A 24,164-nucleotide genomic window follows, 5' to 3' on the forward strand; every position below is an offset into this window, starting at 1 on the left:
TGCTAATACAGTGGTGGTTGTATGTATTCTCCAAGACTAAAGACTTCACAAACCCTGGTAGTTGGTAAGTTAGTAGTAGACATCCTGGGTAAACATGGAGGGAGGCATAAAAGGAAGGGGTGGAGAATGGGGACATGAGTGATCAAGATGGCTGAGTTGGAGGAGGGACTGAGAGGGAGAGCAACCAAAGAGATACCTTGATAGAGGGAGGCATTATGGAGTTGGGGAGAACCTGGTGCTAGGGAAATTCCCAGGAATCAACAAGGATGACCTCAGGTTAGACTACTAGCAATAGCAGAGAGGGTCCCTGAGTTAGCCTTCTCCTGTAATCAGATTAGTGACTACTCTAATTGTCATCATAAAATCTACATCCAGTAACTAATGGAAACAGATGTTGAGATCCACAGCCAAGCACTTGGCTGAGTTCCTGGAGTTCAGTTGAAAAGAGGGAAGAGAGATCATATGACAAAGGGGGGTCATGATGAGGAAAATCACAGAGACAGCTGACCCAAGCTTGTGGGAGTTCATGGACTCTGGACTGACAGCTGGGGAACCTACATGGGACTGAACTAGGCCCTCTGAATTGTGGGTGACAGTTGTATGGGTTGATCTGTTTGTGGGGCCCCTGACAGTGGGGCCAGGACTTATCCCAGGTGTATGAACTGGCTTTTTGCAGCCCATTCCCTAGGGTGGGATACCTTGCTCAGCTTTGATGCAGAGGGGAGGAGCTTAGCCCAGCCTCAACTTGGTATGCCAGACATTGTTGACTCCCCAAAGGAGGCCTTATACCCTCTGAGGAGTAGATGGAGTTGTGAGGGGGGAGAGGTGAGGGGTGAAAGAATAGGAGGGAGGGGGAACTGGGGTTGGCATGTAAAGTGAAAAATAAATAAATAAGAACACCAAGTAGATTGGATCAGAAAAGATGGTTCCACCCTGATGTAATAATCAAAACACTAAACATACAGCACAAAGAAAGAATATTAAAGGCTGCAAGGGAAAAAGGACAAGTAACATCTAAGGGCAGATCTATTACAACTACACCTGACTTCTCAATGAGTACTCTAAAAGCCAGAAGGGTATGGACAGATGTCTTGCAGACTCTAAGAGACCACAGATACCAGCCCAGACTACTAAACCTGGCAAAACTTTCAATCACCACAAATCCAGAAAACAAGATATCCCATGGCAAAGTCCAATTTAAACAGTATCTATCTGGGTGGAACTCCACTGCTCTGATGCAGTCCCCATCCACCAGCAAGCAGGTGAGAGAGCTGCCTCCAGGCTGTACCACCACCCCTGCCACCCACCGGACTCTCACCCTCCAAGACAGACTCTGCTGCTCAAGCCCATACATCTAAACATCCTCCCCATGCCCAGCCCTCCCTGTAACCCCAGGAGACTACATAGACACAGGCACAAATAACACCAGCTGGAAGAACAGATGAGTGACTGGTCACCCAGCTCAATTGCTCCAACATACAGACCCTAAATCTCAAGACACATCCCATGCTGCTCTCTCTCCCATCTCTGAACCTGCAAGGCAGCTTGGCCCTGCCCCCAAGTCTGGTGGAACTCCACTGCTCTGTTGCAAACTCCACCAGCCAGCAAGCAGGTGGGAGACCTGCCTCCAGGCTGCACCACCACCACCCACTTGACTCTGTCCCTCCAAGACCCACTCTGCCACTCAACCCCAAACATCTGAACATCCTCCCTGGGGCCAGCCCTTCCCCACAACCCCAGCAGACTACATAGGCACAGGCATAGACCACACCATTTGGAAGAACAGGCACAGGCACAACCCACACCTGTTTAAAGAACAGACTACATAGGCACAGGCATGATCCAAACTAGTTGGAGGAACAGATGAGTAAATGTCAGTGTAAGAATATATTCGACAACCAAAAGAGCAAGATGGCACCACCAGAGTCCAGTGATCCTACAACAGCAAGACCTGAACATTCCAATGCAGTAGAAACACAAGAAAATGACTTTAAAAATAACTTTATGAAGATGATAGAAGCCCTTAAGGAGGAAATGAAAAATTCTCTTAAAGAAATTGCGAAAAAGAAAAACAAAAATTTGGAAGAAATCAATAAATCCCTTAAAGAAAACAAAGAAAACAAACAGGTAAAGTAAACAGTTCAAGACTTGAAAATTGAAATATAAAACGCAAAACACAAACCCAGAGATTCTAGAAATGGAAAATATGGAGTAGCCTAGTCATATTTTCATCAGAGAGGCTCCAACCAGCAACTGATGGAAATAGATGCAGAGACCCTCAGTCAAATAATAGGCAGAGCTCAGGGAATCCTGTAAAAGAGGGGAAGGAAGTATTGTAAGAGTCACAGGGGTCAAGGACACTACATGAAACCCTACAGAATCAAGTAACCTGGGCTCATGGAGGCTCACAGAAATTGATCTGACAATGAGGGAGCCACCATGGAACTGACCTAGGCCCTCTACATATATGTGACAGTTGTGTAGCTTTGTCTTCTTGTCAGACTTCTAACACTGAGAGCAGGTGTTATCTTTGACTCTTCTGCTTTCTTTTGGGAACATAGAACTCATACTGTGTAACCCCATCCAGCCTTCAACTTGATATGCCATGTTTAGTTGATATCCATGGGAGTTCAGCCATTCTCTGAACAGAAATGGAGGAGTAGATGGGGGTAGATCAAAGGGAGGTAGGTATGGGACTGGGAGTAGAGGATGAAGCAGACACAGCAGTCAGGTTGTAAAAAATAAAAAAAAAATTAAAAAGAGTTGCCATGGTTGTGCTGTCTCTTCACAGCACTAGAAAGCCTCACTAAACAGTGGGTTACAAGCGTGAGCCAAACACAGTACATTCATCAGGAGTTCTGTGTTACATGAATAACCTTCCTACAACACAAGCACCATGTTTGTTAGGCTACTCATGTTAGACTCACACAGTACATGCACCATGTGTAGTGATAAACTGATCTCAGTCTCACACAGTTCATGCCCATGAGTACTGCAATTAAGGGGTATTGTCCCACAGCATATGAACCATGAATGTTGGGTTATTTCCATGGGATTACCACCATACATACACCATGAATGCTGGGTTATCATCTTGAGCTTCACACAGTACATGCAACTTGAGTACTGGGTTATTGGCATGAGCTTCCCACATTTTATAAGCCATGGCTGCTTTATTGTCACACAGTACATTCATGAGGATGGTTGGGATAAAGGCATGAGCCTTCTGGCACAGCCATAGCTGATGGGAACAACAAACATCAAAAAGCTAGCACAGCAACTTGACAAAGATCCAGCAAAGCAGAGTCAGATAATTGCCACGATGACATTTTTGGTTTTGATCTCCACATGTTGCATACATGGGGGACTTTTAATATTTTTACAATTTGGGGATATTGGGTTGATGGAAATTTTCTTAAGAATCATTTATGCCTTCTCTCAGGAGTACTGCTTCTATGCTTCTCCAGGAAAGTCCTGAGTGTACCACCCCTCCCACTTTTAGAGAGATATCCTTATCTACTTGAAGGTCTTCCTTTCACCTTGGTGGTTATGACACATATTAAGAAGCCAGAGATCTCTTTGTGAGGCTTTGAGATATTCTTGAAACATCTTCCCCTATACTTACTCAGAAACAAGATAATCAAAACAAAGTAAACTTCAAAAGGTCAACAAGATTCAGTGGGCTAGAGGAATTGGCTGCAGATCAGATTACAAGCCCCTTCCTACTATACACTCAGGTGTTTGTGTGGCATATACAGCAACAAAGTCAGATTAGCAAAAGTTACCTCTGCTCTACACAGAGACCTATATTGATCAGCAAAGAACAGTGTGGAAAGATGATAAAGGAAAGTGTCAGGACCTCCCTTTGTTAGAGAACTTAGCTCATGCAAAGTCACTGTGGTATCTTATGACCAAGGAACAAAAGAAGGTCAGGACTAGATATATAAATAAGTTCTGTGAATATATAAGACATAAAATATTGTATTATGCCATATGTTAAAAAATAACTGCAGCAGCTTTGGCCTTAGAATGCTTGTTGGGCACTCTGACCATTAAAAGTTAATACACTGGTTGGGACATAGCAATTTGCTTAGGATGGCTTGCAGGTTTTCTCTGTGTCTAGCATCCTTGAAGCCATAAGAAGTGCCAGCCTTAGAACAGGCTGTTATATGCCTTTGGATTCTTAAAATATGGTTTTTGGGGTTGATGATTTAAAATTATCATAAAAGATAATCAATTATAAAAGATAATGATGACTAGATTTGAGGGAAAATAATTGTAAAAGTAAGTCTTTTCTGTCACGGTTTATCAATGATGACTAAACTTATGACCCTAGAAGTACAAGAGTAAAGGTTAAACATATGATATGATCTATGTTTTAGAACAACATGAATCTAATCCTGCTTACTGAATTCTGTATAAATAAAGAAGCATTCTGACTGCTGGCTAGTCAGGCTGCAAGATTATCTCTACCATCATGACTCACTCATCCTTCCCTGGCCAACTCCTTACCTCCTCTCTGGGACATGGCCACCACCAGGACTGGCCCCAGGCAGCCTAGAACAATAAATGATACATGGTTGCTGCATTACATGCATGAGCAAAGCATAGTACATAAACCATGAATGCTGACTTACAGTCATGAACCCTCCTGAATACATACAGTACGTATGCTGACTTACTAGTCTGAGTTCTGCACAGGTCACTTACAAAGAATTCTATGTTATTGGCATGAGATTCCCACAGTACAGTGCAGCCTAAGTTCTGGATTACTGTGTTGAGTCTCACATAATACATTCACAATGAGTGCTCGGTCACAGATGTAAACCGACCACAGTAGAAAACTATGAATTCTGAGATCCAGATGTAAGCCTCCACAGTACATGCACCATGGGGGACAGATTGAAGTCACGGACCCCATAGTACATGCAACATGAATTCTGGGTTGTAGGCTCAGACCTCCTAGAAAAAAAGAACCATGTTTTCTGAGATACTTCTGTCAATCTCATATAGTACATGCATTATGAATATTTGGGTACAGGTATGAGCCTCTGACAGTACATGTACCACAGGTGCTGACATACTGGTGTCAGTCTCACACAGTACATGAGCCATGACTACTGCATTAAAGTTGGATTCTCCCACAGTATATGATCCACAAGTTTTGGGTGACAGCCATGTGGCCAAAACAGTGCATGCAAGAAAAATGCTGGCTTATAGGCATGAGTATTCTACAGACATGCACCATGAGTGTTGGGTTACTGGTACAACTATTTTACATTTCATAAACCAGGCATGCTTGAGTATAACAGTACATTCACAATGATTGTGAGTTATTAGCCTGAGCCTCCAACAGTACAAGCACCCTGCCAAAGTTGTTGTACCATGAATGGTGCCACATGTATCAGCTGACAATAGTTCTTGCATCATGCATGAGTGCTGCATTACATTCATGACTAAGCCACAGTATATCCTCCATAAATACTGGCTTACAGTCATCAACCCAACATAGCACATACAGCACCAGTGCTGACTTAGTGGTTTGAGTCTCACACAAGGAATTCTATGGTATTGGACTGAGGCACCCAGAGTACCTGCCGCATGAGCTTTGGATTACCGAGTTCAGTCTGACACAGTACTTCCACAAAGATAATTCCCCCACTGGTTGGAGGAAAAGCTACCTAGCTGTAGATGAGCCTGTGAGTGAGGAAGACAGCAAACAGCTTGTTTTCTGCTTCACATTTCTGCTTAACTTCCTGGCTTTATCTCCTTCAATGATAGACTGAAACATGGAGTAGTATGTAGTGGTATTTAAGTCTTTTCCAATAGCAATCTCTGAAGTGTCCTGAAGAAAGATGGGGCCCTACAACAATAACTCTACCCAGTCCAGAATGACACCATGGTATTCATAAACACTGCTCAGTGATCAATCTTGGACTGGAAACTCTCCAAGATAGTCCCACAATAAGATGGTTCATCATACTACTCTTCTAATCAGAATCTCAGGCAACCTTACCCATTACTCTGAGACTGGCTGCAGAATCTACAGTTAGTCCAACTGAGACCTAACTATCTGAGCTTTTTTTAGGACCCCACAGAGATACCATCACCCCCTGAACAGCAGGAAGCAATTCTAAGAAAATAATGTCCCTTTTCCCAAAGGTTTCATGTTTCTCAGGGTTATGAATAATGGTTATAGGGTTGAGGGTGGAAAAAAATATTGTACTCAGGACTCTCCTTAAGAAAAGAAAAAGGGAATGGATAGGTATAGGATATTAAGGTAGATTATTGTATATACTGGTAAGCTAATTTAGCAGCCTTAGATAAATTGCACTGTTGTGGATTCTTGTATATTGATACAAATGTAAATTATTTTTATATTCTTATTTAAGATAAATTGTACATTGATACAAATGCAGGACTATAATTGTAATGCACATATATTTCTACTCTTATTTGAAATGTTTGTGTATTGATACAAATGTGAATTTATATTTGTCATACTGTATGTATGTTCTACCTCTATTTAGGATATTTTGTATATTTATACATATTTAGGATTATTGTCATATTGCACATTGCACTATCCATTCCTACCTCTGATTTAGCTAATTTGTGTATTGTCACAATTTTGAGGCCATGTCCTTCTACTGTACTTTTGCTTACAGACTGTTTACCTTGTTCACACAAAGCCTTAGTCCTTAGGTTATCTAGGTAGATAAAACTTACAGATGTATAGTCACCTATGCTTGTCATCTCTATAGTTATGTTAGTTAAGTTGTCTAGATTTACAGATATATAGGTCAGATGGACAGATAATCTTCAAACATTTCATAGACCTAGAGAATATGGCATTTAAATAACCTAGAATTCTATTGACATGAGACATAATTGCCTCTTGCAGCACCAATGTGATACCAAGAGAATGCTGAGCCTCTAAGACATTTCCATTTGGATGTTTGTCTTCATTTGGCATAAAATGGCCTGCTGGGCAAAGAACTGCTCTTACCTTGACTGATGACAGTACGAGTACTTTCCCTTCAGAATGAGTGGGACACAAGGATAAGTGACTATTGAACTCTTCCAAAACAGGGTAAGATAGTCTTTCAAAATACCTGCTTCTGAAAATGATCTCTCAGATACTCTAGGCCTGTAGCCAATTTGAATGTACCAACAATGCTGAGAAACTTTAGGTCCAGGCTGCCAACTGTCTCTGTCTACTCTCACAAGATTTTTGAAAGTTATTTGAGTCCTGTCTTCTCAGGTATTATTATGTTCCTTCTCAGGTCTTTGATGGAGTTGAAGACTAGATAGTTACAGTTATAATCTTCTCATATCTTAGCTAGAACATATTACTGCTAGAGTTAGAATCTTCAAGATAGGACAGTTATTGGAGTAATCTCGGTAATTTGTCATTTACCTACATTCTGGACATTTATCATGTCTTTCTTGTTTGATGTTATTCTTGTTGGTTGTAGTTCCATTTTTGTTTATGTTATTACCCTTTGTTTTTCCTGGATAATACTTGATAATCATTCTTATTGTATATAGATTGCATTAAGATTAGAACCTTCTTATTTAGACAAACAGGGGAAATATAGTGATATTTGCTCCATCCATGAGCTTGGGCTATTTGGCCCAAAGGAGGTGGTGCTTCCTGCCCTTGTATATGACCTCTTATAAGGGGTTGGAGAAGGGTCACATGCCCTTTTCCCTGCAACTGCCTGTGAAGTGGATTCAATCCTAGTCAGATCCGAGGATAACTTTTGTTGTCTACTCCATTCTGTAATCATGAGTGTATTTCCTAAATTTATATCTTAATAAATTCTGTTACCCATTTAACAGACTCACGCGGATTGACCATAATAGTAGTAAGCTGAAATAATGCTTTCTTCTGCAGGTTGCTTTTGTCATGGAGTTGTGTATGGCAACAGGATGAAACTAGAGCACATACATACATGTTAACTGATACACAGATGCTGAATTCCAGGACAGAAGGACTAAGAATGTTCCCCAGTTGGTAGAATGTTTGTATAGCATGAACAAAGACTACAGTTTTATCTCCAGTATCTCCTAAGTCAGGAGAGGTGGTTCACACCTATAATCCCAGTAGTAGCTAAATGAAAGAAGCAGGATCAGGAATTGAAGGTCATCATTGGTTATAGTGAGATCAAAGCAAGCCAGGAATTGAATAAACAGACAAGAGAACAGAGATTCACTGGAGGTTCTAACTGATCTACTTCCTTTAAGCACAGAGGCAGAATAAGGGCAGGAAAATGCTGTGTTCCTTCAAAGGATTGTAATTTTGTCACATGTCTCACCTGAGTAAAATGACCAGCAGGTCTTACTCTCATTTCATATCTCCTCAGCAGAAGCATTTCTGTTAAAACTAAAATGTCAGCAACTAAGTCTAATTCATTTTGAGCTTTCTTTAATGCCAGATAAGCTTACTCCCCTTGGGGTACATGTGGGTGTGGTGAGTCACAAGAATATATCACAGAGATTCAGCTTTGTTTTAAAGCTATACTTTGATCAGCCAAGGGTCTGTCAAAAGGCATACCATTTATTATGAATATTTGGTGCTATCCAGCTTTTAATATTTCAGCTGTCTTCTACTATGAAATTCTTGCATGCCCAAATATTTCCAGACCTGCTGAAGTTCTAGGTTACTAACTCCCCAGCTAAGCCTAGGAGACAAGTTTGCTGGACACATAACTTTGCTTCTGGTACAAATGAAGCTCAGACCATCCCCCTGCCTCAAGGCCTAACAGTTCTCCAGAGCAATTGACTGAGAACAAAAGAGGTTTTTACATATCAAGGAAGAAGGTAGAACAACCTTCCTGAGGAGCCAGAGAACTGAGTGGCCAGGGAAAGAAAGGACAGGAATTTTCTGTAGAGTGGACAGAACATCATGGGCAAAGAGAAGAGAGGAAGATAGAGGTTCTGTAGAGGGTAAGCAGATCTCCGGTAGGAATTTCTGAGAGCCAGGAGTAGAGAATGGTAGAGATGGAGAATGAGGAAACAGAGGACAAAGATGAGGATGGAAGCATAAGACCTTAGTCGTTAGCAGGGCTATGAGAGGAAACCAGAAGAACTGAAGCTATGTAGATAGGATTTCAGATGAGAGAAATGAAGTAGATGGATAAAGCGCTTCGTATATCTAGAGTTATTTCTGCCCTGAATGCCTGATGGAGCTATAGCTGTATTGATAGAATTTTGTCTTAGAGGAATAAAGTTAGCAGACATAAAAGTATAGTGTATGTAGATTTTTTTCCCTCAGATATCCCATGCCAGACACAGCAAAATCACCAGGACACCTGGGGATTCAATATGTGGGAAGCAGAAGAAGTTCTCATTGAATGTGTACAGTTGACACAGGCATGGTCATACCAAGGATTTCAATGTCTCATACCCATGGGAATGGCAAAGCCTTCCCCTGTTCAGTCTTGAAGAAAAGCAAAAGCCCTCCCAAGGACCATCTATCAATATTGACAGCATGTAAAACTTACAATCACAGCTTCCTTCTCCAGGCCAACTACAATCTGACCCAGTTTCCCTACAAAGACACTGAGACACAACACCAAAAAGATTAACACTGTGCTGGATAATTTTATGTCAACTTGACACAAGACAAAGTCATTTGAGAGGAGGGAACCTTAAATTTTAAAAGAAGTCTCAATAAGGTCTATCTGTGGGCAAGCCTATAGGGCCTTTTCTTAAATAATGATTGATATGAGAGGGCCCAGAGGGCATAGTCCATTGTATTTGGTGCTATCCCTGACCTGGTGGTCCTACTTCCTATAAAAAGACAGGCTGTGCAAACCATGATGCTTTTGATCATGGTGTTTTATCACAACAGTAACCCTAAGACATCTTGCTTTCCCATTTAGCTGTATAAATTACCCCAGCTCCTCAGTTCAGATTCAGATGTATTATTAAAACACACACACACACACACACACACACACACACACATACACACACACACACACACACACACACACACACACACACACACACACAGAGTTTCCTTAGTTTCTAGGCTACATATGGTGTGCCTCCAAAAGAGGCCATGGACCTACTCAATGCAAACTTTCCTGTATGTGTATCTTTCATTTATTCATTCCCTGCTACTCAATTAAGGTTAATATGTGAGGAAAATGAACAATAAACCTTTACTCATGAATCCATCCTTACCCATTAGGTGCAAGCCATACTTCAAAAATCAGGACCGTGAACAAACACTGCCCTTGTGAGATCTTCAGACAAAGGAAGTGCTTGTGTTTCCTTAAGTGATTGGAGCAGATTCAGTATCATTGACAAAAAGGTCTCAAGGTCTTGGGACTGCCCCATAACACCATCCGTCCCATCAACACCAGTCATCCATCCTTACCAGCATTCAGGGTTGTAATTGAGAAGACATAGAGAGAAGGGCATACTAAGAAGCCCTTATTATTATACCTCTATAGTAGAGCTTGAGGTCAGGGATTGTGATGCCTCCAGAGGGGCTTTATTGTACAGGATTGTTTTAGCTATCCTGGGTTTTTTGTTTTTCCATATAAAGTTGAGTATTATTTATTCCATATCTGTGAAGAATTGTGTTGGGATTTTGATGAGGACTGCATTGAATCTGTAGATAGCTTTTGGTAAGATTGCCATTTTTACTATGTTAATCCTACCTATCCTTGAGCATGGGAGATAGTTCCATTTTCTGATATCTTCTTCAGTTTCATCCTTCAGAGATTTAAAGTTCTTGTCATACAGGTCTTTCACTTGCTTAGTTAGAGTTACCCCAAGGTATTTTATATTATTTGTGGCTATTGTAATGGATGATGTTTCTCTAATTTCTTTCTCAGCCCATTTATCATTTGTATATAGGAGGGCTACTAATATTTTTGTGAAATCTCAGTAACCCCCCCACAATCTATCCCCTACAGACAAAAAGAAGCTTAAACCAGGATTCGTAAGTGTAGATAAGAACTTAGACCCCTTTTTCCCAGGTGGCGGTATCAGCTACAGGGACTTAAAAGAACACAGAGTCAGGATAATCAAACATCTGGCAGGAGTTAATTGGTCATAAAACATCCCAAACTTCCCGAACCCCAGAGACAGCTCGTAAAACTCCTAAACACGGTTGCTGAACAAACAAGAAATAAAGATAACATGAAAGACTAAAAAAGGGGCACTGATACGAACCAAAGGAAGGGAGGCGGGTTGTGGGAAATGAATTATGTGGTCTGTGCCTTTAAGAACTAGCCTCACAAAGAAAGGGGCTCGCTCCTTCCAACCTCCCTGCTGCACATGAGAGATTTGGAACAAACCCCCCTGCCAAGGCTTGTAAACTTAATTAGAATAAACCTTGCTTTTGCATTCTGTACCAAAGTCTCCGGTGGCGTCTTTGGGGACGTGATCTGGGCATAACATTTTTGAGTTAATCTTGTATCCTGCTACATTACTGAAGGTATATACTATCATATCATCTGCAAATAGTGCAAGTTTGACTTCTTCCTTTCCAATTTGTATCCCCTTGATCTCCTTTTGTTGTCTTATTGCTCTAGCTAGAACTTCAATCAATGAATTGAATAAATATGGGGAGAGTGGAAAGCCTTGTCTTGTTCCTGATTTTAGTGGAATCACTTTCAGTTTCTCTCTATTTAATTTGATGTTGGCTGTTGGCTTGCTGTATATTGCCTTTATTATGTTTAGGTATGTTCCTTGTACCCCTGACCTCTCCAAGACCTTTATCATGAAAGGGTATTGGATTTTGTCAAAAGTATGTAAAATGAAAAAAAAATTTTTCTTAAAAAAAGGCATATTCAACAAATATTTGTTTAAAATTTGTGGGGAAAAAAAGAAAAAGAAGCCAGAGCCATGTCAGGCATGGTGTAGCTTAGAGATGAGGAAGCTTATGTCTGCAAGACCACTTTTTGTAGGCTCTGAAGGACTGTCCTTGAGAAAAAGGAGGAAATGAGAATTCCTCCTGCTAGTTCACAGGCAGGATGTTTATTAGCTCCAGAGAAGTATCTTGGGAAGGAGCATGGAAGAAGCAGAACACAGCACATGGAGCTCAGTCCAGACATCAGATGAACTGGTGCTGAAATGAGCTTCACATTGTTTAGCCAGGTGGTCACACCTTCTACCCAGGTTGACATCAGGCAAAAACTTCATGACCTTAGACTAGGATGCTACCTGCAGCTGAGGCAAACCCTGAAAGTAGCTTGGAAAGCAAGTATGTCCACTAAGGTTCCTCCTAAGAAGGAAGAGCAGAAACCAGTAAGAGAAAGCAGTGCTGGCTCTCTGTCATTTACCCTATTGTTCAAGGGAAGTCTTAGATAAGACTACATCCTCTGCAGAAATGCATGGCATATTGGTACTTGTCTATTTTGCCCAAGTAGAATCACCTTATTCTCTTTCTGTAAAGAGTACCTAACCTTTGTGAAAACTTGTCTGCATCTTGGGTGGTATGAAAGGGACCTGACAGAAAGAGCTCTTCTACTAATAATTATACGGTATGTCAGCATGGTACAGCAAAATAAACATTATCCTGTAATCATTTGTAATCGAGTCAGTGGGATCATATTGGAGGTTAAATTTGCAACTCTGTTGACATATGGGAACTTCAATGCTGGCAATACAAAAATGGTTCCAAAAAACATTTTCATAGTCACTCAAAAACAAGAATTCTCACCCACAAAAATGCATGAGAGGTTCATATGTTCCTTTTATTTCTTAATTGTATTATCCTGGCTTGTATGATGTCTAAAAATCTGTTCGTATTTCTATCTGAATCTTCCATAATTAATGTGCTAATTATGTTGATTAGTATTTTTCCTACTGCTCTGAGTACTGCTAAACTAATTTTCTTCACACTTTTGGGGTTTTCTAGTTGTACATGACCACATATGTTGCATTATTTCTATTTATAAGTTTTCACTGGTGAATCAGTGTTTTAAAGGTGGATAATAGTTGAGTATTAGCATTGGTGTGTGGGGGTTCCTTTTGGATCAATTTTCAGATGAATCTACACTTTAAGCACTAGCTTTGACAAATGCAATGCATTTGGGGGGTTTTCTAGAATGAACTTTATAGGGTGCATTAATAATGAGGCATTAATTTAACAAAACTGTGAACAAATTGTTTTCTCCTTAATATCAATTTTCTGGTGGACAAAATTTTTGAGGAAAAATTGTGGGTTCATTACATGTTTTATGCTTTTCCAAAAGAGATGAAACATGCATGCGTATTTACTCATAAAAAGAGGAGAACTGAAAAAGAACAAAGTACAGATGTCACTGAAGTTCATCTTGTTGAATGAACGAATTTTATTCAAGTTACTTACAGGAATATGTGAAAGGAGTTGCTTACAGTAGTAAAAGGGGCTCAGACAGTTGCTACCATGAAACTCCAACCCACCTTGGGATACAACTTATGAACAATGGACACCCTGAGCCCACTACACATGTGTAGGCCTGTCTACATGTTGGAGGGTATCATTTCTTGGTATCTCAATTCATCAGAGCTTCTTCTAAGCAGCATTACTGGTCTGAGTTTCTTCAGGGGACTTAAGCATAAGAAATCCTATCAGTTTTGCAGACTTCCTGATGATATATGAAGGTATTATTTTTTTTTGTGTTATTACCTTCCCTTCATGATGAAATGTTGCAGTCTCCAGAAAAATTTTAATCAACATTACCTTCCTGTTTTTAACTACTTTGCATAAATTATGCAGTCTTTGAGGTTAAGAGTAAAATGTTTTAATGAATTTTTTTCTACATTTAGAATGTTTGCTCAGTGCAAACTATAGATATTTTCTAAGAGTTCAAAATTACATAAAGGCTATCTAATGTTCATAATATTTTCTAGTGTCTTTTAAGAACAGAGCTTGGAAAGAACATATACAAAGTCATTTCCAACAGAAACTTTTCTCCCCAGGATGAATTTTCTGATAGATCCTTAGCGGTGTATGCTAGCTAAAGCATTAGTGAAATTAGCTACAAGTTTCTCTCCTGTATGAACTCTCTGATGTTTTTTAAGAGTTGAGGTACATATGAATGATTTCACACATTCACTACATTTGTAAGGTTTCTCTCCTATATGAAGTTGCTGATGTATTCTAAGTTCTGAAGTACTTGAAAAGGAGTTCTCACATTCCCAACATTTGTAAGGTTTTTCTCCTCTATGAATTCTCTCATGACTTCTAAGACCTGATCTATATTTAAAGAATTTCTCACATTCACTACATTTGTAAGATTTCTTTTCCATATGGCTTTTCTTATGTGACTGAAGATTTGAGCTACATGCAAAGGACTTTTCACATTCATTACATTTATAAGGTTTTTCTTCTGTATGAAGTATCTGATGTCTTTTAAGATGTGAAATATATGTAAAGGATTTCTCACATTCCCTACATTTAAGGTTTCTCACCTGTATGAATTCTCTGATGTTTTATAAGAGTTGAGCCAGATCCAAAGGATTTCTCACATTCCCTACATTTGTAAGGTTTCTCTCCTGTATGAATTCTCTGGTGATTTTTAAAATTTGAACTATTTGTAAATGACTTCTCACATTCACTACATTTGTACGGTTTCTCTCCTGTATGAATTCTCTGATGATTTTTAAGAATTGAATTATATAAAAATGACTTCTCACATTCACTGCATTTATAAGGTTTCTCTCCTGTATGAATTCTCTGATGATTTTTAAGAGCTGAACTACATGTAAATGACTTCACACATTCACTACATTTGTAAGGTTTCCCTCCCACATGAATCTTCTGATGATTTTTAAGAGTTGAATTACGTGTAAAGGACTTCTCACATTCACTACATTTGCAAGGTTTCTGTCCTTTATGAGATTTTTGATGTGTTCCAAGATTTGAGCTACATCCAAAGGACTTTTCACATTCACCATATTTGTAAGGTTCCTTTCCTGTATGAATTCTTTGATGGTTTCCTGTAGTATTGCTGGTGTTATAAGGTATACACCAAGAGGATTCATAAAGCATTTTGCAAAGGTCATTATCTTTATAAGACTTCTTTTGGATATTCACATGCTGATAGACAGTACTCTTTGATCCTTGATCCATGATGTTCTCATATTTACCACATACGCGATGTTTCTCTGGAAAGTGAGAACAAATAGGGCTAATAGGAACTGATGAATGAGTAAGAGATTCAATACTTGAAGTTCCCTCAAGTTAACTAGCACTTACTAGAAGCAGAGCTCTCAGCATAGGCCTTCTGTGTTTTACTATCATTAACTGAACAGTAATAAAAACCACTGTAGTCTCCATTAAACACAAGGATCACTGAAGGGGCTTCCATCCTTACATGAAATGGATATTTTGAAGAGGTAGGAAAAATGCATGATTGAGAAAATATCATATGTGGATTATGTCTATACAGAGTCATACTGTGCATCCTTGCCTGACTAGGAACTCACTATGTATCCCAAGCTAGGCTGAAACTCATCAGTTCCTCTTGGTTCAGCCTCCCTAATGCTAGGATTAAAATCATGTTCACCGAGACTAAAGATACAGACCAGATTCCAAAAATTAATCAATAAAACAAACAAAAACAACAACATAGCTACCACAGTATTTTCTCTATTTTAAAACTTCCTCTTCTTTTTTAATCTGAAAGAGGTGAATAGTTTGATTCAATAGTAAAATTAAAATGTTCCAATCACTAACAATACTTCACTGTATTTCCATTCTCTGAATATTCAATATTCTTTAAACTTTGAAGTTTTCAGTTAAAACCTAGTTAAGAGGACTTGACAGATCACAGTACATAGCATTTGTTGCTTTTGCAGAGAATGCAGAAAATGTAAAAGAAGTTATGTTTATTACCAGAATTTCCCTCATTTCTGGTAGTCATAGAATGTTCACGGAGTTTACTTAAAAATAATCACAAATAATAGGTAAATACAAACAATGAGTCAGGAATTCTACAAGAAGAGCATTCTTACCTACAAAAACAAGATTTCTGTAATTCTCCAACATCACATCAATGTATAAAGTCCTCCAAACAGAATCCAGACATTCCCACTCCTCCTGGGAGAAGTCTACATCCAAATCCCTGAATGTCAACAGGCTCTGTAATAGAAAATTACCCATTTACCATGTGCTTTAGGCAAAATGCTTTCCTGTGGAAAAGAAACATAAGGAATGACAGACACTTCTGTGATGCAGATGAGGCATAACAATTATTCAAAGACTAAAGTTTTCTAGAGGTTGGACAGAAATGGGTTAGCAATTTTAAGCACAAGCTGCTCTTTCAGAGGACTCACATTCAATTCCTACTACACAACTGAGTTTAACTCCAGTTCCATGGGATCCAATGCTCACCTCTGATCTCTGCAGGCAGGATATAGATGGCAGTCATGCATATATTTTAAAGCAAAAATGAAAGTTAATTTTGGAGAAAGATACTTTGTAGAATACTCATACTTTTTTAAAAAATCTCTGTAAAAACAGGATGACATTGAGATTTGGCAAACATTAAACTTTTAGGGAATATGAAATAACTATTTGAGGTATAGCTGTACCTTCCTGAGGGGCATTTTGATATCAAACATTATCACCGTGTCTAATCTCACATGGAAAAGTTATGATAAGCAAAACTGCTTCCAAATGTTTCTCCTATAGTCCTGCTCTCATATGGATACTGGCTCAATCTGAATCTTGGCTTCACATGATGCTATTCTAAATGCTCAGTTGGGATACTGTGGCCCAGGTTCCATGCTGCACCCTCTGTAGAACAATGTGGAAGGCATAATTCAGGGATGAATTCAAAGTCAATGAGGTCTGTTTTTTTTTTTTTAACTGATGAGGAAGATCAGTAAGAGTGCATAAATCCCATGTTCTAAAATACACAACAAAGTCAAATAATCTGTGATGTTAAATTATGACACTACTTTGACTACCATGAAATAAATAGAAAAATCAATATTAGATACTGTTATTCCACAAGCCAATATAGATGAATAACAATTTCAGAAATTCCATGTATGTTTTTACTACAGAATAGTTAGAGAAATTTATATGAATAAATAGCCTATGTGACAGTGCATTCAGATGAAGTAGAAAGATCTTCTGTGATCAATAAGAATGTACAAAGTTTGTCAGAATTATACTAATTCTTCATTAAGTATTTTGCTGCCTATGAGATCAGCTCAATTTAAAATTTGAATCTTGTCATTCTAACTCTGTTCTTTACATGAATATTTGGGCTTATTCATCTAAGAGAATTTTAGATTGCATGAAAAATTGTCATTTATTATTGTTCTTTCATGTTTTACAAAGAAGACCCAAGGTTATATCCCCACTCCTTCAAAAATGTCCATAAGAAATGTAAAGCTGGAGGGTAGAGAAAGACTTTAATGGTAGAAAGAACTTGCTGTTTTTGCTGGGAAACCCATTTTAATTCTATCTACACATGTGGCAGCTCACTACAGTAACTGATTCCAGTGATGAGTGTTTGGTGCCAAACTCAGGTTTCCATATTCACCAGGCAGAAATGCAGTACATATAAAAACATGCAGAAAACATTCACATATGCAAATATATTGTATTTAAAAGAAAGAAATGGAAATCTGTCCATTGCAACCTCACTTCAGAATCTCCACCTAGTACTCCACTACAGTAACTTTGGGGAAGCAAAACCATAGGATTGGGGAGCTTCCCTCCTCCCAAAAGAAAAGAGAGCAAAATCATTAAGAGAAGCATTCACTGAGTCTAGAAAATTGATGGGTTATGCACAGCTCCAAGACACCACTTTTTAGACAAGTCTTACTTCATATTTCACATGATGTAATATCAACAGGGGCCTGGTTTGCTTATAGAATTCACTATGGTACAATGTCTGAAAAATAAAATGAAGGACAAGAGAAATTACTAATCTATTGAGAATTTACCACTGACTATTGGAATCAAGAGAATGATAAGAGCAAGAAATCTCCTGAGACAAATATATTTCAGGTATTCAAAAACTGTGATCCCAGTCCCCAACTCAGAGACCCCATACTTGACCAGAGGTCATGCAGGTCACCAAGTAGGCCATCTGCCAGAGGACATTCACTCACTCTTTAGCTACCTGACCCCGCTACTCTCAAACCCCTCCCATCTTCAATGCGGTGTCATGTCCAAGCCCACAACTCAGAAGGAGGCCACCTACCTGATGAGATGTTATGCTGGCCACCAGAACTCTAGATAGGTCACCCACCACAGACCACCTCCACTCTCTCAGTGCCTGCCCAACCTACCCCCAACATTCTTTACCCTCCACCTTGCCCTGTCCCAGTCCCTGACTCAGGCAGAGACCCCTGCTTGACCAGAAACCATGCTGGTCACCATAAGACCAAGTAGGCCACACGTCAACAATACTCCCCTCATACACTCAGTGCACTTCCCATTCTCAATTCACCCACAACACCTCATCACCATGTCCAAACCTCCAACTCAGGTGAAACCCTCCTTGACCAGATGCCTCCCCAGATACCAGAAATCCAGTCCTCAACATGGATGAAGGACACATGCTCAACCACAGGCCACATCAACCTGGAGACCAGAGATTATACAGAAACCAAAGAACACCCATCCAACAAAGATAAACTCAGAAACTGACACCTGTGCCTATAATCACCACAAACCTAGATGCCTAGATGCCAGCCCAAGAGCACAATCAACAACAGCCAAGGCAATGTCACCACCAGAGCCCAGCTATCTTACTACAACAAGTCCTGAGTATCCCAACACAACTGAAGCACAAAAAATAAAGACATTAAAATCATATTTATGGAGGTGACAGAAGTCCTTAAAGAGAACATAAATAAATCCCTTAAAGAAATCAAGAAAAACACAAACAAAAACATGGAGAAAATTAATGAATCCCTTTAAGAAAGACAAGAATAAACAGTTGAAGGAAATGAATAAAACTTTTCAAATCTAAATATGGATATAGAAACAATAAAGAAAACACAAACTGAAGGAATTCTGGGAATTAAAAAAAGAAGGTAAGTAAACAGGAGCAAAAGATGCAAGGATCACCAGGAGAAGTCAACACATGGATGAAAGAATTCCCATGCAGGGATTGCCCTGCACAGGGGAAATAGAATAGATTTTGCCAGTGGACTAGGGGCAGGTGGTAACTGAGAAATGATCTACCTCTAGACTCAGCTATAATACTTTTGTGTATATACCCAAAGGGTGCTCCATCCTACCACAAGGGCACTTGCCCAACTATGCTCATAGCTGCATTATTCACAATAGCCAGAAACTGGTAACTGATGTCTATGGTGATATTTTATTTGTATTAAAATGTTATTTGTATGTTAATAAATAAAGTTGCCCGGGGGTCAGAGCTATTAGCAAGCCATAGGAAAGCAGGGCAGTGGTAGCGTACGCTTGTAATTCCAGCACTTAGTAGGCAGAGCTGGGTAAGTCTCTGTGTGTTCAGGGATACAGCCATTATTGGATACACATGCCTTTAATCTTAATACCAATCATGGAAAACCTGGAGGCCTATACAGACAGGCCGTGAGGAGGCGATCATGTGGTTGGGTTTACAACCAATGAGAAGGCAGAACAGGAACTCTATATAAAGACTTTAACACAGGGGTAGCTCTGGTTCGGAGAGGTAGGACCACCGCAGGAGGAAGGGTAAGGTTTTAGCTCTTAGCTCTGACCTCTTGGCTTTCTTCTTTGCATTGGTTCTGTGTTTCTTATTTAATAAGAAGGTTGGATACATCTACAGATGTCCTTCAGCCAAAGACTGTATAAAGGAAAGGTGGGGCATTTACACAATGGAGCATTACTCAGCTATTGAAAACAATCACATCATGAAATTTGTAGGTAAATGGATGCAACTAGAAGAAATTATCCTGAGTGAGGTAACCCATTATAACAAACACAGTATGTACTCACTTAGAAGCAAGCTGTTAATAAAGGTTAAGTATGCTACAACCCACAGACCCAGAGAGGATAAGTAACAAATTGGACTCAAAGCTGGATGTATGGATCTCCCTGGGAAGGGAAAATCGATTTTCCAGATGGATTAGGAGGGATCAAGTGGCAGGGGAGGGATGGAGGAAGAGAGTACAGGAAAGAGGCTAATGGAATTGGAAAGTATTGGGGGTGCTACGTGGAACCCTAGTGCAGTAGAAACTACCAGAATACTATGAGAGTGACCCTAGGGAAGACTCCTAGTAATGGAGGAAATAGGGTCTGAACTGGCCATATTCTTTAACCAGACACCTTCCAGTGTTGAGATTGGGACACCAACCCAGACACAAAACCTTCAACCTACAGTCTATCCTGACTACAAGATATGCAGGGACAATGGAAGTGGAGAACTTTTGGGAGTGGGCAGCCAATGACTGGAATAATTTGAGGCCCATTGTACAAAAGGGAGTCCATGCCGAACACTGCCAGCAAGACCAGGAGGCAGAGGCTGGAAAGCCCAGAGACCTGCAATAGAAAAAAAACAAAACAAACAAACAAACAAAAAAACATGTATTCCAAATGATCCAAATGATATTCTTCTCTACTCATGGATCAGTGCCTAGCCTAAGTCTCATCTGAAAAGCTTCTTCTGGCAGCTTATGGGAGCAGATACAGAGATCCACAGCCAAACATTAGGTATAGAGAGATTCCAAATTGGAGATCCCCGTGAGGTGCCTCCCCTCAGAGCATAAGGCATGTTCTTTTCTGAAAGGAACCAGAGGAATACAGAGGGGGAAGTGGGGAAGTGTGGGAAGAAACTGGGAGGAGTGGCAGGAGGGGAACCACAGTTGGTTGGGATGCGTTGTATGTGAGGAAAATATAAATCAAAATTAAAAAGCTGAAAAAGGAAAAAAAACCAAACACCTAGAGGCACATCATCACTGAATGATATCAAATGCCAATGAGAAAACCCAGTATACTGCAATCTGCATCTCTTCACAGAAACATCAGTTTCTTGGCAAAAGCAAGGCAGACCATTCCATCTATCACCTGCCCACTCTATACTGCTGAAACAATTAGTATTAGGATTCTGACAGTGAGTCTCTTCTAAGTCTACTTCTCAACAAATTGTTCTGTGATACAAGGAAATAGTTCTATGTATTTGCATGGCCACATTCATAATCTTGGTTCTGGAAACCTGACCATCCCTGAAGTGTAACCTTTGTGGCACATCAGACTTTCCATCATCACTAATATATAAGGACACAGATCCATCCTCTGTAGGAACTGTAGGGCATCAATATATGTCATTGATCATCATTCACAGTGGACTCTTTCACAACTGCAGGTTGTGCTCTGAGGGGAGGGACCTCACGGGGATCTCCAATTTGGAATCTCTCTCTACCTAATGTTTGGCTGTGGATCTCTGTATCTGCTCCCATAAGTCTATGAAAAATATTTGCCTCACAGTAGTAATGGAGAGAATATAAAATTTTAGAACAAGGCTGTGCTATGACATAATTTAAAGACAATTTTGATAATCAAAGAAGAAAAAAGAAAAAAAGTCATAGGAATAAACACATCTGATGACATTGTCCAAGGCAGAGTACTAAAGGCCTTCATGACTTCAATATCAATATAATTTTCAAGGAAATATACGGACACAACACTGACCTGGTGCTCATTTACAGGAGACACAGCCATTTTCCTTGTTCTTCTCCAAGTTTCTGTCTCTGGAACAAAGACTGGAACTCTTGTTCACATTTCACATCAAGGTGTAAAAAGCACAAATCTACAAATACTACAAGTGTGTTATGTGTGTTAAGGAGAATGTCATACACAGGAAAAAATCCAAACACCCAAATGATACCATGTCTTGTCAACATTTCTACAGAGAGGAGAGCATGTGAAATTATACTTAGAGTGCTAAAAGAAAATAACTCTCAGGTGGTGGGAGTCATCACAGCCTTCTTTCTGTTTCTAGGCCTGGCTATGGGAACAATATTCTTATTTAGGGCAGCTTTGTGACCATATGGGGACAGGGTTGTACTGTCTGCCTGCTTCCTGCTCATTACCTTCTCTGCCGGGGTCAATGAGCAGAGGTCCAAAAGTTTGCTCTTCTAGCTGACTTCTGCATTCTTCTGGTCTGTGCTGGGCCCAGATATCCGGGTCCCAGGGAGGGAGCCTCTGCAGACGGACTTGTCAATGGGGGTTCAGAGTGGCAAGGGCGCACAGGTTCTTACTGACAGCTCTGACTGATCTCTGCTTAAGCCAAGCACAAGAAGCTCCTAGACTGAGAGACATCTGTCTCTCTGCCTGTCACAAGGATGGGGGTGGAGGCGGCAGGCCTGACCGGTGTATATGATCTGATGATGTTCCTTCTCCCTTCGTTCTTGTATGCCTGTTCTCTGTGTCTCCACACCTTGTCATTTTACTGCCTTTTTACACTGACGGAAACTAGATGCGTTTGGAGGCTCTCTGACTAAATAAACTTTTCCCCCTCCACAACTCCCTGTGACCTCCCAATGGAGAGTCTGGAAGGCTGGCAGCCTGGGTCTAGGGGTTGACCATGGCCCTGTGGACCTGGGTATAAGGGGAAGAGGGAACCCTTGGGCCTCAGAGGGACTGAAGTGAAGGGACAGGCCTAGAACCAAGACAATCACAGTGTTGCCCTGATTTAGAAAGGCCAATTATTTTTTCTTTTCTGCTCACTTTTTTTTTAGACAAGATGTAGCCCACAGTGACCTCTCATTTCATGTGTCCCTAAAGATGACCTTGAACTGCTCTTGATGCCTTCAGCTATCACGTGCTGGTATTGCAGGTATGCACCACCATGACCTGGATCTGGGGATCAAATCCAGGGCTCTGTGAATGCTAAGCAAGCACTCACCTAACTGAGCTACACTCCAGCCCCTTTCTAATTTCAAAGGACAGGAAATGGAGTTTCCTCTTCACTGTTACATTCCCCTCCCCCCAAAACACTGTCCACAGCTCCTGGAACAAACCGCTAAACTGGCCAACACCACCCCTAGCTCCTGGATGTCCTCCCACATCCCTGTGCAGGAAAAGGCTGAGGCCTGGGTTCTCCCTTACCTTGGCTCCAGGACCTGATGGGAAACTGCTGGAAGAAACTCAAGTATGGCGTTGGCTTCTCTTTCAGCCTGAAACCACCAGAGATTCTGCCAATCCAGGCCCCTTCTCCAGCTCAGGCCCGCCTCCTTCTCTACGTGAAGCCATGACGTCATCAAGTGGGTGGGCAGTGGCAGCTCTGAGATCCTATTCCTTTAAAGCAGAAGGATCTGATGGAGGGTCCAATGTGTGCTTTGTCTTATTAAGTGAGGACCCCATACACCAGGGGGCGCTCTCTACAGTCACCATGGTGCACCTCCCCTTTGGTGTGCAGAAGCGCCCTGCTCTCTCCTGCTACCATGCTTTCCTGCCAATGGAAGCCTGGGCTTCCTGCCACTGGCAGCTCTGGAATCTGCCCCTATTTGCATAGGTCCTAAAGGCCCTGGCAACTGCCCCTGGCTGACCTTGGAGTGAGCCTGCTGCAAGTCTGCCCCGACCCTGGATCCACAGCGCACAAGGCGGGAGTGGGGGGGGGGGGGGTGGCGGGGGCTAGTGATTAGTGGCCACATGTGGGAGCCACGACCCCTGAATGCAGACATGTTGACCTTCGGCTTTCATACACTGTTGCAGGTTCCCGAGCCTTTGCCTAGTGGCAGCTTGATTTGTGGGTGACTCAGTACAGCCAGAGAGAGTCTGGTCTACCACCTGTCCTGGAAGCCTTTCCTAAGGGCCCGGGTTTGGCGGAGTTGTCCACGGGTTGTCCAGTGGGTTGCTTGAACCCACTGTGCTTTCCTTTTTCAGATCTTTTCTCCCAGTGGAAAAAGAGGAAGACTTGAGAGGAGGCGGGTGCAGAAAGATTCATAGGCTCCTCTCCTACAGAGAGCTCAGATTGTTTTGCCCAGATGCATAGCAGTGGGAGGGTGTGGAGTGGGGTGCCCCCCCCCGTGTGGCTGCTCCCCATGCACACTCTGCAGTGACTGGGGTGGCTGGGGCCACCATTTACTTGTGTTCAGGCCTATGCACGTGTGCCAAGTGAGCAACCATGGAGGAGCTTTGACCTCACAGACTCTTTGTCCTGCATTAGTTGCTCCTTGAACACCTCCACTACTGTGCCCTTGAGTTTTCTTGTCCTGCTGAATGGAAGAGCACATTC

General features: G+C 40.9%; 1 protein-coding gene across 1 annotated transcript; it reads right to left on the reverse strand.

Annotated features, from left to right (window-relative positions):
• Positions 1-14,301: 14,301 nt before the first annotated feature.
• Positions 14,302-23,522, reverse strand: LOC128115694 (zinc finger protein 722-like). The gene is made up of 3 exons (XM_052746673.1): positions 21,617-23,522; positions 15,970-16,096; positions 14,302-15,120 (listed from the first exon to the last, which is right to left on the reverse strand). The coding sequence occupies exons 1-3, from the start codon at positions 21,644-21,646 to the stop codon at positions 14,411-14,413; spliced, it is 867 nt and encodes a 288-aa protein (XP_052602633.1). The 5' UTR covers positions 21,647-23,522; the 3' UTR covers positions 14,302-14,410.
• Positions 23,523-24,164: the final 642 nt, after the last annotated feature.

Source organism: Peromyscus californicus, unplaced genomic scaffold (genome assembly GCF_007827085.1).
Source record: "Peromyscus californicus insignis strain IS unplaced genomic scaffold, ASM782708v3 Scaffold_1__1_contigs__length_55948999, whole genome shotgun sequence".
Taxonomy (NCBI): Eukaryota; Metazoa; Chordata; class Mammalia; order Rodentia; family Cricetidae; genus Peromyscus; species Peromyscus californicus.